General features: G+C 41.7%; 1 protein-coding gene across 1 annotated transcript in view; it reads right to left on the bottom strand.

Moving 5' to 3' along the window:
- Nucleotides 1-14,436, bottom strand: part of LOC140348484 (hydrocephalus-inducing protein homolog) — a 47,251-nt gene extending 32,815 nt beyond the window's left edge. The window contains exons 1-7 of the mRNA XM_072434420.1: nt 14,304-14,436; nt 13,622-13,741; nt 13,186-13,320; nt 12,784-12,983; nt 12,575-12,699; nt 11,558-11,762; nt 7,505-7,598 (exon numbers count right to left, since the gene is read on the bottom strand). Coding sequence (XP_072290521.1) covers nt 7,505-7,598; nt 11,558-11,762; nt 12,575-12,699; nt 12,784-12,983; nt 13,186-13,320; nt 13,622-13,741; nt 14,304-14,366 — 942 coding nt within the window. The 5' untranslated portion in view covers nt 14,367-14,436. The remainder of the gene's footprint in view (nt 1-7,504; nt 7,599-11,557; nt 11,763-12,574; nt 12,700-12,783; nt 12,984-13,185; nt 13,321-13,621; nt 13,742-14,303) is intronic.
- Between the last annotated feature and the right edge of the window lie 617 nt (nt 14,437-15,053).

Below are 15,053 nucleotides of genomic sequence, written 5' to 3'. Positions count from 1 at the left end.
CCAGCTGTGATAAAGAAAACAATGAGGACGAACAACACTCATATGACATAAATGAGGATACCGAAGAGACAAATGCTGAAAACAATGACAATGATCCTCCACCCGCTCATGAATATGCTGGGGCAGAGAGACGGGGTGCTGGAAATATAAAGACTGGCCAAATTGTTACATTCAGAAACGCAGAGAGTGGTGTTTCACGTACTGCTAAAGTGTTAGGACGTGCTGGAAAAGCCACCGGAAAATATAAGGACTGGTATAACTTTGAGCTGCTTGAGCCTGCTGAGGTGGCGGGAAACAATGAAGCAGTGGATCTGTTACAGCTGGAAGATCTTCAAGTTCAGGACTCTTCTTCTCCTCTTCACTTTGAGCCCTTTCTTCTCATGTAAAGATTGTATACATCCTCGCATGTGGTGACACATGCGAGGATGTTTTTGTCACTAAGGATTTGTCATTTGATGAAGCCAAGTCCAATGAAATAAAAAGTTGGATACAAAACGACGTGTTTGAGGAAGTTGAGGACAAAGGAGAAAAGTGCATTTCCACTCGGTGGGTGTGCACTCTAAAAGAGACTGAGAACGGATTAGTACCAAAAGCCAGGCTTGTTGCACGAGGATTTGAGGAGCTACAAGTTTATGAGCTACAAAAGGACTCTCCAACCTGTGCTTCAGAGTCCCTGAGGCTCTTAGTGGCAGTCAGTTGTCAGAAACAATGGCAACTTCGTTCAATGGACACAAAATCTGCCTTCTTACAAGGACTGGAACTATCTAGAGACATTTTCATCAGACCTCCTCCAGAGGCTAATAGCACTGGTGTACTTTGGAAACTGCGAAAATGTGTGTATGGTTTAGCTGATGCCTCACTCTTGGTATAACCGAGTGAAAAGCATAATGATTGAAGCAGGAGCTGTCATATCTAAAGTTGACCCTGCAGTTTTCTACTGGTTAGATGAGGACAAAAATGTAACTGGTGTACTAGCTTGTCACGTTGATGATTTCATTTGGGGAGGTACACAAATGTTTTCTATGACTGTTATGCCTCATCTCAGATCAAAGTTCAATGTTGGTCGTGAAGCTCAGGATAGCTTTTCTTATGTGGGTGTGGAGTTGGTTACTTTGAGTAAAAAGGTACAAATACACCAAGAGACATACATTCAACATTTACATCCCATACCTCTCACACCCTCACGGGCAGCAGAGCCAGGCTCACCCCTCACTGAAGCAGAGCAAGATCAGCTCAGATCTAAGATAGGGCAACTTCTGTGGGTTGCCAGACAGAGCAGACCTGATGCCATGTTTGATGCAAGTAACTTAGCATCAAATCTTAAACAGGCTACTGTACAGACTATTAATGAAGCAAACAGAGTTGTGTGCAAACTGAAGGCTAAGTCTGTTGAGTTGAATTTCCAGCATCTTGGTAAAGACAGTAACTTAAAATTAGTTACTTTCACTGATGCATCTTTTGGTAATCTGTCAGATGGAGGAACTCAAGGTGGGCACTTTATTGTTTTGATGGGTGACAATGGATGTTTTTCTCCTATCTCATGGCAGTCAAAGAGAATCAAGAGAATTGTTAGAAGTACACTTGCAGGTGAAACTCTAGCAATGTCAGAGGGAATTGACAATGCAATTTTTCTTTCAACATTGTTCTCTGAACTTAATGTAGGTAGCACTGAACATCCTGTACCAATAATCTGTGTCACTGATAACTTTTCTCTTGTTGATGCACTGAAGTCTACCAAGTTTGTCACAGAAAAAAACGACTGCGTTTAGAAATCAGTTCAATCAAAGAACTAATTCAAACTGAAAAGGTCCTTCAAGTGTTGTGGTCTGAAACTAAAGAGCAGCTTGCAGACTGCCTTACTAAAAAGGGAGCTTCCTCGGCCATGCTTCTTAAGGCTCTCCATGAAGGACATTGGACTGTTAAATAACTGTTCAACAACAACACTTACACTCATGTTATGTTGTGTTGCTGTGTGTTTTTTTGTTTTAAAAAGAGAGTGAGTTTGTTAGTTTCTTAAGTTTCACTTCTCTAAGTTTCACGTCTCATGCCTGACAGCTAGGGGGCGATACTGTTCTGTTTACCTGTTATACGTGTCTGGGTGGGACCGAGGGAGACTTTGTTGTGTGGCTAACCTGAATGTGGTGTTCACGAAATAAATGAACCAAATCAAAGTGGAGTTATTATTTGGACTAACAGGTGGACGGCAGCATGAGCAGAATAACAAACACTGTTCTTAGCTGTCCTTCCAAAGTTTTGTGTTGTTATTGGCTGATTTCCTCTCTTTCTTTCACCTCTTTTATCTTTCTGTGCCTTGGGAGGCTGAGTTGAGCTGAAGGAGACACTAGCAGCGGCAGCAATGTCAACATTAGCTGACAGGCCTGGGGCTCAAAGGGGACGCTGTCACAGTCTTGTTTTGTCTAATAAATATGGATCTACACAGGGGTATTGTATCAGAAAGTAGAAAGTAATTTGGCTTAAGACATTTGAGGAGGAAAATATTGTAATCTCTTGTACCTGCTTCCGAAGAGTGCACACGCTTTTTTGCTCGCTCCGCTTGCTATCGCTGCTTTCCTTATTTATTTTGCTTTTTAATCAGTTTTTGTCTTCCAAACATTTTTGCTTTAGACTTTTTCAAGTAAACCAAGGATTTTAAGAACATTTTTCCAGTTTTAACGACATATCTGACGCCAGCGACATGTCCGGGAGAAGAAGTGAGAAAGACTGTGAACGCTGTCGGAAATATCAACAAGAAATTAATGAGCTGAAAACACGGATATTTGTTTTGGAATCTGAAAAAGCTCTTCACGATACCATTCCTGTGTCAACCGACGGTAAGAAGAGCACACTTTTTACAAGAAAAACTGCTACTTTCAACCTAAACCGCAGTGACTGTGTGTCGTTTCCAAAACTGTCTAAAAACCAGAAAGACCAGGCTGTTTCTTGGAACAAACTTGGAGCAAAGCCTAAACGATACAAAGATAACGTGAAGTCACCTAAAATACAGCTCACCAACAGATTTTTACCACTTTCAGAGATGGAATTAAATGAAAAAAGGAACGATGACGTGGCCAAAATACAGCGAGGAGGATCTGTGCCAAAAGCCAAGGTCACACGGATTGTTTTGATAGGAGACGGGGCGATAAGTCACGTGACGCATGAAAAGATAAACACACATTCTTTTCCAAGCGCCACTGTTTCTGAGATAACGTCACTCCTTCCAAATATTATAGCTAAGCATGGAGGAGCTAAACAGCTGATTGTGCATGTGGGTGCAGTGGACATGCGGCGGGAACAGACTGAAGTTTTGAAAAAAGACTTCTTGAAGTTATTCGACGTGCTTGATAAAATGGAAATCAAAACTTTCATAAGTGGACCTCTTCCAAACATCGACAGGAGGATAAACAAGTTTAGCCGGCTTCTTCAGCTGAACACATGGCTGTCCAAAGAGTGTCCCCCGAGAGGACTACACTATATTGAGAACTTCTATCTATTCTGGAAACGAGAGGACCTGTTTAAGAGAAATGGCCCCCACCTATGCAGAGGTGGAGTGAGGGTGCTGACAGAGAACCTGCTCCACGCTCTGAGGCATTGGACTGGGCCTGGACAGGGTCCTGAGCAGATAGTTAGAGAAGAGAGGAATGAGAGAAGAATTCCTGCTCCATCAGCCAAAGACCGAGCCAATGTTTCAACATCAAAAGCACCACAACCTCAGCCTCCACCAAAGGATTCATCAGCAGCTGCTCCACCACCACCAGCAAAGGATTCAGCTCCAGCTGCTCCACATTCACCTCCACCGCCTCCAGCAAAGGAACAATCTTCAAAGGCCTTGGACCCATCTGTGACAAGCCCAACAACATCCCTGTCATCGCCCCTGCCTTCACACCAGCCCTGGGTTCCCCCTGCAACATCTACTCCCACTAAAGATTCATCATTCTCCTTCTCATCTCCACTCTCACCCATGGGCCTTCCCAGCCATTTTGAAAGTCTGATCAAATCAGGCATTAAGATGGCTCCACTCACGCCCAATATAGCAAGGGCTATGCCGACTACACCAACAAAAGCCCCACCACCCATCCCCCCTCGCCTCTCACCTGGTCCCAAACTCTCCTTGGCTACAAAAGCCCCACCACCCATCCAACCTCGCCTTTTACCTGGTATCTCCCATAGCTAGGATGCACTGGGTCTCAGCGTTGCCGGGACTTATTGTCACATTAAAAATCAAACCAACCCGGGGCCCTATGTAAAAAGAGCCCCCCCTAGTGCTATTTCTGTAGTCACATCATCACACAGATGGAAAAACAAAATGCGAGTCAGGCCCAATCTGAGAAATGTGATTCATATTCCCTGTGAAAAGATAAAGCCCAGTCCCACTGAAACTAGTCTGAAACTTGCTGTGCTAAATGTCAGATCCTTATGTAACAAATCTCTCTTAATTAATAATTTTATTTCTTCTTATAATCTTGATTTTATGTTTTTAACTGAAACATGGCTTGACAAAAACACAGGAAATGTAGTTCTGATAGAATCTGCTCCACCCAACTTTAAGTTTGAATCTGAAACACGAGAAAACAAAAAAGGGGGTGGAGTCTGTGCTGTCTTTAGAGATGAAATAATTACCCGCAGGTTGTCTTTTGGGGTGTTTTCATCATTTGAGTATGTATCCTTTAAAATGGAGCTAAAACGGTCTCCATCCATTCTCTTCATTGTTTTATACAAGCCTCCCCAGCACTGCCAAAGTTTTATTGATGATTTTACTGAGATGCTTTCAGTCATATGCACAGACTTTGATGGTTTGGTCATTACAGGTGATTTCAACGTGCATGTTGATAATATTTGTGACAGAAACGCTAAAGAGCTTGATGCTGTCCTTGAAACCTTCAGTCTTACTCAGCATGTGAGAGGCCCCACCCACAGCAAAGGACACACTCTAGATCTCATAATTACAAAGGGGGTAAATATTTCAAATGTTAATGTGATCGATGTTGCTCTGTCTGATCATTTCTGTGTCTTCTTTGACCTGTCTGTTTCTCCCCAACCTCCGGTTGGTCCTGCAGTTGTTCAGAGGAGACACATAAGTGATGGCACAGGTGCACAGTTTATGGAAATGATAAACTTTGAAAATGTCTCATGTTCTAATGTAAATGATTTGTTGAACTCTGTTACATCTAGTGTTTTGAATGTTCTGGACACCATCGCCCCTATAAAGGCTAAAATGGTTAAAAATAAGCAGAAGGCGCCGTGGAGAAATGATGATTCGGTCAGGGCACAGAAAAGGGAGTGCCGCAGGGCCGAACGGAAATGGCGCAAGTCAAAGCTCCAGGTTCAAAAAGAGATTTACAAAGAAAAGCTGAACATGTACAACCTAATCTTATGTAGAACTAGGGAAAGATATTTTTCTGAAATAATTGGAAGCTGCAGTAACAACTCGCGTGTCCTGTTTGCCACAGTAAACAGATTAACAAACCCTCCAGCTCAGCTGCCGTTAGAACTCATTTCCACATCCAAGTGTAATGAGTTTGCATTATTTTAATGACAAAGTTCAGGGCATTAAAAATGCTATAAATCCCACAATGCAAAAAATTACCCTAAAACCACCAAGACACTTAGAGCTAACTCACTTTGCACCAGTAACTGACAAAACTGTCCATGAGATCATCACCAGTCTGAGTTCATCTACATGCTGCCTTGATGTGTTACCCACCAGATTTCTAAAGTCTGTGCTGAACAGTTTGTTAGCACCATTCACTCACATAATTAACATGTCGCTTCAATCTGGAACATTCCCAATGTCTTTGAAAACTGCGGTCATAAAGCCTCTCCTAAAGAAGAGCAGTCTTGATGCCGCAGTACTGAGTCATTACCGGCCCATCTGCCATTTTTGGGCAAAGTCCTTGAAAAGGTTGTTTACCAACAGCTCACAGATTTCCTCTTAATAAACAACTCATTTGATGTTTTTCAGTCAGGTTTTAGACCTCATCACAGCACTGAGACTGCTCTTGTCAAGGTGACAAATGACATCCGCCTGAACACTGACACGGGCAAAGCCTCAGTCTTAATTCTGTTAGATCTGAGTGCTGCTTTTGACACTGTCGATCATGGGATCCTCTTACAGAGACTAGAGGACTGGGTGGGCATCACTGGCACTGCCCTAAACTGGTTAAGGTCCTATCTGGAAGACAGGAAGTACTTTGTTGAAATTGGTAGCTGTGTCTCAGACCACATGACCCTGACCTGTGGAGTGCCCCAAGGGTCAGTCCTGGGTCCCCTTCTGTTCAACCTCTACATGCTGCCGTTGGGTCAGTTGATACGCAGTGAAAATGTGTCCTATCACAATTATGCAGACGACACTCAGATCTATGTTTCACTATCGGCAGGTGACTATGGACCAGTAGATTCACTCTGTCACTGCATCCAACAGATCAGTTTGTGGATGCAAAACAACTTTCTCCAGCTGAACTCAGACAAGACTGAAATAATCGTTTTTGGCCCACAGAAACAAAGAGAAAGTGTTAGCGGTCACCTCTAGAGTCTCGCTCTAAAACCTACAAACCAAGTTAGAAATCTGGGGGTAATAATGGACTCAGACTTGAACTTTAATAGCCACGTCAAATCAATAACATCAGCAGCTTTTTACCATCTAAAAAACATTGCCAAAATCAAAAATATAGTGTCAAAACCAGATTTAGAGAGACTTATCCATGCGTTTGTCTCCAGTAGATTAGACTACTGTAACGGCCTGCTCACTGGCCTCTCCAAACGAGTTGTAAAACAGCTGCAGTACATCCAGAACGCTGCTGCTGACTAGAACCAGGAAGTATGATCACATTAGTCCTGTTCTCAGGTCTCTGCACTGGCTCCCTGTGGCTCAGAGAATAGACTTTAAAGCAGCTCTGCTTGTGTACAAGTCTCTCCATGGCCTAGCACCAAAGTACATCTTGGATATGTTAGTGCCATATGAACCATCTCGGACTCTGAGGACCTCAGGGACCGGCCTCTTGCTGGTGCCCAGAGTCAGGACAAAACATGGGGAATCTGCGTTTCAGTTTTATGCAGCTAAAATCTGGAACAGTCTTCCTGAAGATGTGAGACAGACTTCTACTCTGACAATGTTCAAATCTAAGCTAAAAACAGTTTTGTTTAGCTGCGCATATGACTAAAAGGATTTTTTCTTTGCACTCCTCTCTTTTGTTTGTGATTTTATTAGTTTAGAAAATCAGTTGGATTGATAATTTTTAATTTAGTTAATTTTATTGTATTTCTGTTTCTGTAATTTCTTTGTGATTTGAATGCATTTTTCCTGCTGTGAAGCACTTTGAATTGCCTTGTGTATGAAATGTGCTCTACAAATAAACTTGCCTTGCCTTGCCTTGCCTTAATCTGTTGTCTTATTGAACTTTTAAATGCCAGAAACACACTGAACTATAGAAAATAGCCAAATGATGTAATAGTGATGTGATGATGGTAAATGGGGACATGGGAAACAGTAACTTATACATATACATACCATTGGCTCCAGAGTAATGGCACCTTCAATTGAAAGGTCAGAAAGAGGGTTCTGTGCAGTGGTGGACAGAGGCCCAGAGTGATGGATGGCATGCCTGTTGAGAGAATGTTTGTTATAATTCCACATTCAAATAATTCTATCCATAATGTTAAACAAAATTATATTTTACTATGCATGCTTATTTCCCTTCTATTATTAGGCCCGAGCCCCAGCAGGGTGGAGGGCCTATTGCTCCTGCAACGCTGCCGAAGGCAGCGTTGCAACTGTCTGACCAAACATGCGGGCACAGCCCGCATGTTTGGTACCCCGTCGCCCCTGGCAAGTACAGTGAACTAACCCATGCCGAAGGCATGGATCATGCATACTTACTCCTGCTATGACAGAAAAAGTCAACAATGAGTGAATGGGCGTAGCCCATTCACTCATTGTTGACAACAGCAGCGCGAAGCGCTGCATTCCTCCAAAAACCCTCCTGGCATAGTCCTGTGCACGAGAATCCATGCCGCAGGCATGGGCCATGCTTGTATCTGCTCAAATCAATGGAAGTCTATGGGGAGTGGGCGGGGCATCCCGACGGAATAGGGAGTGACGAGCGCGTAAGCGCTCATAATGATGATTCCACCCCATGGCGGCATCGGGAAGGCTTAGAGCTTTCAAACGATGTATCATTTGTTGTTATAGTGGAAACGGCTATATTGTTTTTGCTAAAAATATTATTAGGCCCGAGCGCCACAAGCTGGCGAGAGGCCTATTAATCTCGTAAGGCCGTGCGAAGCACGGCTGCGAAAGTGCGCACGTAGTGCGCACGAAATCGAGCGCGAAGCGCTCGCCCACTTCCAAACACTCACTAACGTACTCCTTCAGTCACGCACGCCCCGTGCATACTAATTAGTATTAGGAAAATGGAACTTTACCGTTGTAAACGGGCGAAGCCCGTGCAAAAGTGCGCACTAAACGAGCACTTTACATTGAGATGACGACCGCGAAGCGGTCGTCATCCCCATATAAAGCACTCATTTGCGCTAAGTAGCTCACGAATACGTTCCCCATCTCTTGCATGTTCCGTGCATATAAGCATGTAATGCAAAAACTGAACATTATTACTGTATAGAGGGCCAAAAACACAAAGTGGGCGGAGCCCACTCAAAATTAACGAAAGTACCCGTCAGTGACCAGGGACCCACACCATGAGGTAGAAATGTATAGTTTATGATATTTGAAAAATGGGAAACATTGTTTTCGCATCGGAATATTATTCTTTCTTTCTTCTTCTCGGGACCAACCCCCCTATTTTTCACCCAGTGAACATTGACGAAAAGTCACAAAAATTAGCACACCTCTAAAAATCGTGCCTCTCTACATTCTGGCTATTTCCTTTTTCTAAAATTAAAAAAAATTGCGCGTCAGCGCCCCCAAATGTACCAAAAATGCATTGAGAGATGGGAAATGACCCAAAAAAAAATCTGATCGTAGAATCATGAAATTTGGCGCAGAGGTAGATGGTGACAAGAGAAGTAAAAAATATTATTACGGCAACGCCGTCCGCCCAACCAAATGTCGGCCATATTGCTTCAAAAATGGCTAAACATGACTTTGGAGTTTTTCCAAACGTCGTACTTTTACAAACTCCTCCCAGGGCGTTGGCCCTAAAAAGCTGAAATTTGGTGAAAATGCTACTGAGGAATGGGACATCAAAAGTTATCCAAATTACATTGATACCTGTCACGGTCTCTGTGCGGCGAAGCCGCAAACTGTAGCAAGAATTTCAGAAATCTCCCAAATTTAACATTTCTGCCGTTTGCGCAGATAAAGTCCGAATTGCGTCAAATTAGAATCAGTTGTTAAACTCTTTGCCCTAAATCTACTTGAAGTGAAATAAATTAATTTGGAGCCACAGCGCCCCCTACAGATTTTATATGGAGGTTAAATATTTAGTTTTGCGAAATTATATGAAATTTGACACACAACTCAATTTTGGCATCCCCATCAAAAAAGTCAATGAGACCCATGTCATAATTGTTATGGCGTTGCCGTAGCGATGACCAAAACCTCCCATGTTATTCCAATGGGGAAATCGCCAGAACATGTTTACACTTTAGACTTTCACAAACTCCTCTTAGGGCGTTAGACATATTAACCTGAAATTTGGTGAGACTCATCTTCAGGACCATCAAAAGTTATCCACATTTTTATTCAAAGAGTCACGGTGTCTGTGCGGCAAAGCCGCACATTTTGCCAAGAATTCAAAATAAAATTGCTTTTTGATGGTAAAACAAAGGGGAGAAGATGTGACAGCGTCACAGATTCAGCAGTAGGCGTAATAAAAGGACAATTGGGGCGCGTTAGCGCCCCCTCCTCTTGCGGCGTGGCGGCGGTGTGGCGGCGGCGTGGCGAGGGCCGATCATTGCCGCTTGCGGCTATATTTATTATTATTTTTCTTGTTCTTCATCGCTTTGAACTCTAATTTGACCCCCTGAACATGCTCAAAAACTCACCAAACTTTGCCCAAAATTCAGAATCGGCGAAAAATGTAATTTTTTCTGGGCCATTTTTTTTTTTCGTTAAAAAATGGCGCGACAGCGCCACCGACAAAAGTCAAAATACATTGCGCCTATGGGAGACGCCCCAAGGTCATCTTTGACGTAAAGCTACGAAATTCGGGACACGCATTCCTCTCGTGAGGACAAACAAAAAAGAGTTTTACCAAAATTTTCTAAACTTTACCCAAAATTCTATTTTGGCGTCCCGATCAAAAAAGCCAATCAGACAAATGCCTTAATTTTTACGGCGTAGTCGTAGCGATGACATAAGCCTCCCATGTTATCCCTATGGGAAAACCGCTAAATCTCTCGAATATCCACACTTTTCTGTTTCACACTTTAACGAACTCCTCCTAGTGCGTTTTGCCCACCGACCTCAAAATCGGTGTACGTCCTCTAGACAAGTGGGGCATCTAAAGTTATCCAAATTTTAAGGATAGCTTTTACGGTCTCTGTGCGACGGAGCCGCAAACGTTTCCCAGAATTCTGACTATTTGGCCTTCAGAGTGGCCTATAAACAATAGAGTTTTTTCCAAATGACATGATATTTTCAACAAAATTCTAATTTGCCATCCTGATCATAAAAGTATGAGAGCCAAAGTCATATTTTGTACGGCGTAACCGTAGCGATGACAGAAACATCCCATGTTATCCTTATGGGAAAATCGTAGAATTGCTCAAATCACCACATTTTTACGCTTCACAGTTTAACGAACTCCTCCTAGGGCGATTGTCCGATCAAGTTCATATTTGGAGAATATCATCTACACAAGCGGGGCATCAAAACGTATCCATATTTTGATTCTAAGTGCTACGGTCTCTGTGTGGCGGACCCGCAAATATATGTCAGAAATGGGAAAACAGCGAAATCTCTGAAATGTTCACATTTACGCTTCACACTTTAACAAACTCCTCTAAGGGCAATAGCTCGATCAAGCTCATATTTGGGGAAAATCATCTACACAAGCGGGGCATCAAAAGTTATCCATATTTATATTCTAAGGGCTACGGTCTCTGTGCGGCGGCGCAACAAATTTGACTGACACTTGTGTTCATTTGCACTGGATTGGCCATGTCCAATGTGTCGCCGTCTGTCAAGTTCTTTTTTAATTCAACACACAATAAGGGCGCCATCTTTATCAAGTCGAAAGCGCAGAGTCGGAAGGCCGGCGGCCCGCGAGGGCCGTTGGATGCCGCTTGCGGCTTTAATTATTATTTGCTATTTGTTTGCACAAGATAGTTGCCAAAGCACATACCTAGTTTGTGAATCTTGCACACTGACAATAAAGCTTTTCTGATTCTGATTATATTTCATCTGTGTCATTTCACTGAAATGAGACCTATGAAAATGAGGGGGAAATGAATATATACTGCACCTTCTACAAGGACTCATGTGTCAGACCCAAGAGAGATTTGGGCTTTTAAAGACTACATGGGGATTTTATAGGTTTTCTGAATATTGTCCCGGTTGTTCTATACATTTATACATGTATGCAAATGAAGTCCACCCTACACCCACCTGGGCATGTCCTCCTGCTCACTGCATCTGGGCTGTGTAGTCCAAAAGTAGCGCAGCGGGATGTGGCTGGTGTTTGTGAGGGACACGGTCTGCACACTCGACAAAGATATGAAAGTCTTGTCCAGCAGAACCAGGTCAGACTCAAGTTGGATGTCTATTTCTTCACAAGCTCCAAATAAACTGACGCAAATGAGTTCACCTGTCAAAATCGAGAAGTAGACATTAGATTTACATGCAAATACACACAAATACACGCATTTAAATGACAGTCAGGCATGTTACAGTGAGATGGGAGGACGTTTAATCTGTAAATATAGTAATACAATAAATATGAATAAAATATGTGACACAGTTATAAAGAGTCTTTCAAATGTCAGTTATAAAGAGCCTTTCAAATTGTAATTACAACTATAAACAATAAGCATTTATGAGAAAGATTCAGATTAAGAACCAGATTAAATCAGATTCAACAATACTAAAGTAAAGTGCACCTGTCCTGATGATAAAACACAATACTTTAAAGAATGTCTCCATGCCAGCAAAAATGCAACAGTAAAATGTCTTGAGACAATTTGCTATCTGGTTTAACATTAAAACTGATTTAAAACCTCTTTCTAGTACGGAAGGCTTCCCCTACAGCATGAAAATCAAGGTAATAACAGAGACTCTGACCAAACTTTAGACTTTCATGGCCAAAAAAGTCAAGCTAAAAAGGTCAGTGGAAAAAATGCTTGATAAGAGGCATTTTTGTGTGATAATATCAAATATTTGAATTTGATATTATCACACAAAAATACACTTCAAGATTGGCTAATAAGGATTCAGAAAACTTAATTCAAGCTTATAGAATTATTATTGCAAGTCTTTTTTAAATCTAAGATATAATCAATGAAATGTGCAATGTGCAATGTTGGACACATGCTTCTTTAGAATGAAAATGTTTTTTTCCTTCATCGGGATGAAACAACACAAATATTTGATATATTTTGATAGTAGCACTGTATGTCTCACCAGTGTGGTAGTACAGCAGTAGGTCCTGTCTGTGGTCACCAACGCTCAGGGGGCTAAATGTTACTGTCACCTGTACACTATGCCCCACATCCAAACTTCCAGAGGTCGGTATCACAGAAAAAGGCCTGCAAAATAACCAAAATAATAATAATACATATCACCCAAGCCAGGGCATCATTAAATCTATAATTTAATACATTATAACTGACTCTTTTGTTTGTAGCTTGAAGTTAGCTTTGCTGTTTCCAATATTGCGTACAAGCTGAGTCTTCTCTGTAGTGGCTTTCACGTGGCAGACGGAAAGAAGGAGCTCGTCCCGAAAGTCTAGGATGGCACGTGGTCCTATGGCAACAACTGAGATCTCGAAGCGCTCCCTCTCAGTGACAAAAACCAGACGATGCTGATAGTCCTGGAAAAAAGAGAACAAATCTTCTCTTCAGTCTAAGACACAACACTTTATTATTACCCCTAATTTACCAATGCTGCATCTCATTTTGACCTTGTTTCTCAGCGTACTCTCTTACTGTATCAGTAAGGTATGGATCAAGGATATTGTGATGCAACCTAATGCTCAATTTTTTGCAATGTAAATTATTTTCTGTCAAACGTACCTTGTTGTCCTGTGGGCTGAATAAAACGGTATAATTAGCAGACAGTCCTGGTGCAACTTTGCCACTTGCGTCCTCTGGACCAGCCACACGGAAATACTCAGACTCCTGCAGCTCCAACTTCACATATCTCGGGACCTTCACAACAAGACATCACAGACTGGATCAGCAAATCCCACACATACACCACTGAGGACTTATTCATCATCTCAAAATGATGTATTGTAGAAAGTACAAAGATAAATCTCTTATGAACTGTTTTCAGTAAAGCTTTCTTCCTGTGCAGCGCAACAACCTTTACACACGCTGATGAGCATCCACAGATGTTTCAATTTCAAAAGGCAAACAATTGCTCTTCAACAAACCAAAACAGAAAAACACATAAACTCGACACACGCGCTCGACACGCGCATGCACACGCACACGCACAAACACACACCTTGTCCCTATTAAAAAGCTGCAGAGGTAACTTGAATGTCTCCCCGGGAGTGAAGTTTTGGAAGATGATCTTAGAGGGATACGGTTGGAAAAGTGCCTGTTCCACATCCACCAAGGAAAGCTACAAGAAAAGATTGATGCATCAGAATTACAGTACGAACAAAATTCAAACTTAAAGCACCAGGCTTTTAATCACACTTGCCCTCAGTCTGTCACTAAATACCAGCTAAGCAGCTTTGATAGTTTATTCATAGAAGTATTTTTAATTACTTTAGGAAAATTATACAGTTGATATTTTTTACTTTAACGTCACTACTGAGCAGAAATTTGCTGAAATGGCCGAGGACTTTTTTTTTTAGCATGTTTATCGGTCCAAGTCCCAGCTTTGAGTAAACAAAATATTCTAATATAGTTAATATTTGATATATAACCAGTATTGCTTCTGGTGACAAATAATCAGGAAAATTCTTTACTCTTAAAGTAAAAGACCAATGTGTACTTGAATACTTTTACTTCAGTCATTTTTTTAATGGGAGTATTTTATTGCTTGTCTACTTTTACTTATGTAGTTCTTCTACAGTATGTTTCAACAACAACCACAACAACAAAAACAACAACTTCTTCCACCAAGATAATCAATGCAATAAAGGTTTGCAGTTAGTTAATAGTCAAAAAGCAAATACCTTTTTGATTTTCTCTTCATCCTTCAAAACTGTTTGGGGATTTGACACTTTTGTTTTTATCATCTTGTTTTTTGATGGAATCTTTATCGTTGTAATTTGTCATGCATTAACAGATACGGTATGCCTCTTGAACCTACAGAAAAAGAAATGAAAATGGTCAATGTTAAATTAATGATTAGCATAACGTTAGGATAACGTTAACTGTTATCTTAAGTTATTGGCGTTAGCTTACTATTCAAAGAGTGTCTGGCTGCTGCAGACCTTAAACAGGAGACAGGTCTAGAAGAACACATTCATCACACAGAAGCACTTCAAAGCAAATACGTAAATAAAAGACCACATTGCTCACACAGAAGCACTTTGAAGTAAACCCACTTCAGAGCAAATATACGAAAATGAAATAAAAATATTACGCCAAAAAGTCTAAGGAATAAAGTCTAAAGAATAAAGTAGATGGCGGTAAATGCACTTTTACAGTTGGCTGCCAGCCACAATTAAAGCAACAGCAACAACAAAAAGGAGAGAAAGAGACAGAGCGAGGGGGGGAGGAGAATTTTGGCGACATCAGTGTCAGTGACATCACCATCATGACGCGACATCATCGTCATGACAACCGATGGACATGTGACGTCTCTGGTCATACGGGTACTTATGGGCAAGCGCTACGGCCACGCACCCTTTTGGGTGAAAACAAACAATGTTAACAGATAGGCGGGAGTGTTTTTCTGGCTAAAGAATCTCTAAAACTGC

This window comes from Eucyclogobius newberryi, unplaced genomic scaffold, assembly GCF_026437365.1.
Source record: "Eucyclogobius newberryi isolate DKJ021-1_F unplaced genomic scaffold, fEucNew1.0.hap1 SCAF_7, whole genome shotgun sequence".
NCBI classification, from domain to species: Eukaryota; Metazoa; Chordata; class Actinopteri; order Gobiiformes; family Gobiidae; genus Eucyclogobius; species Eucyclogobius newberryi.
The sequence above is the reverse complement of the archived record's forward strand: the minus strand, read 5'-3'. Positions and strand labels throughout refer to the sequence as shown.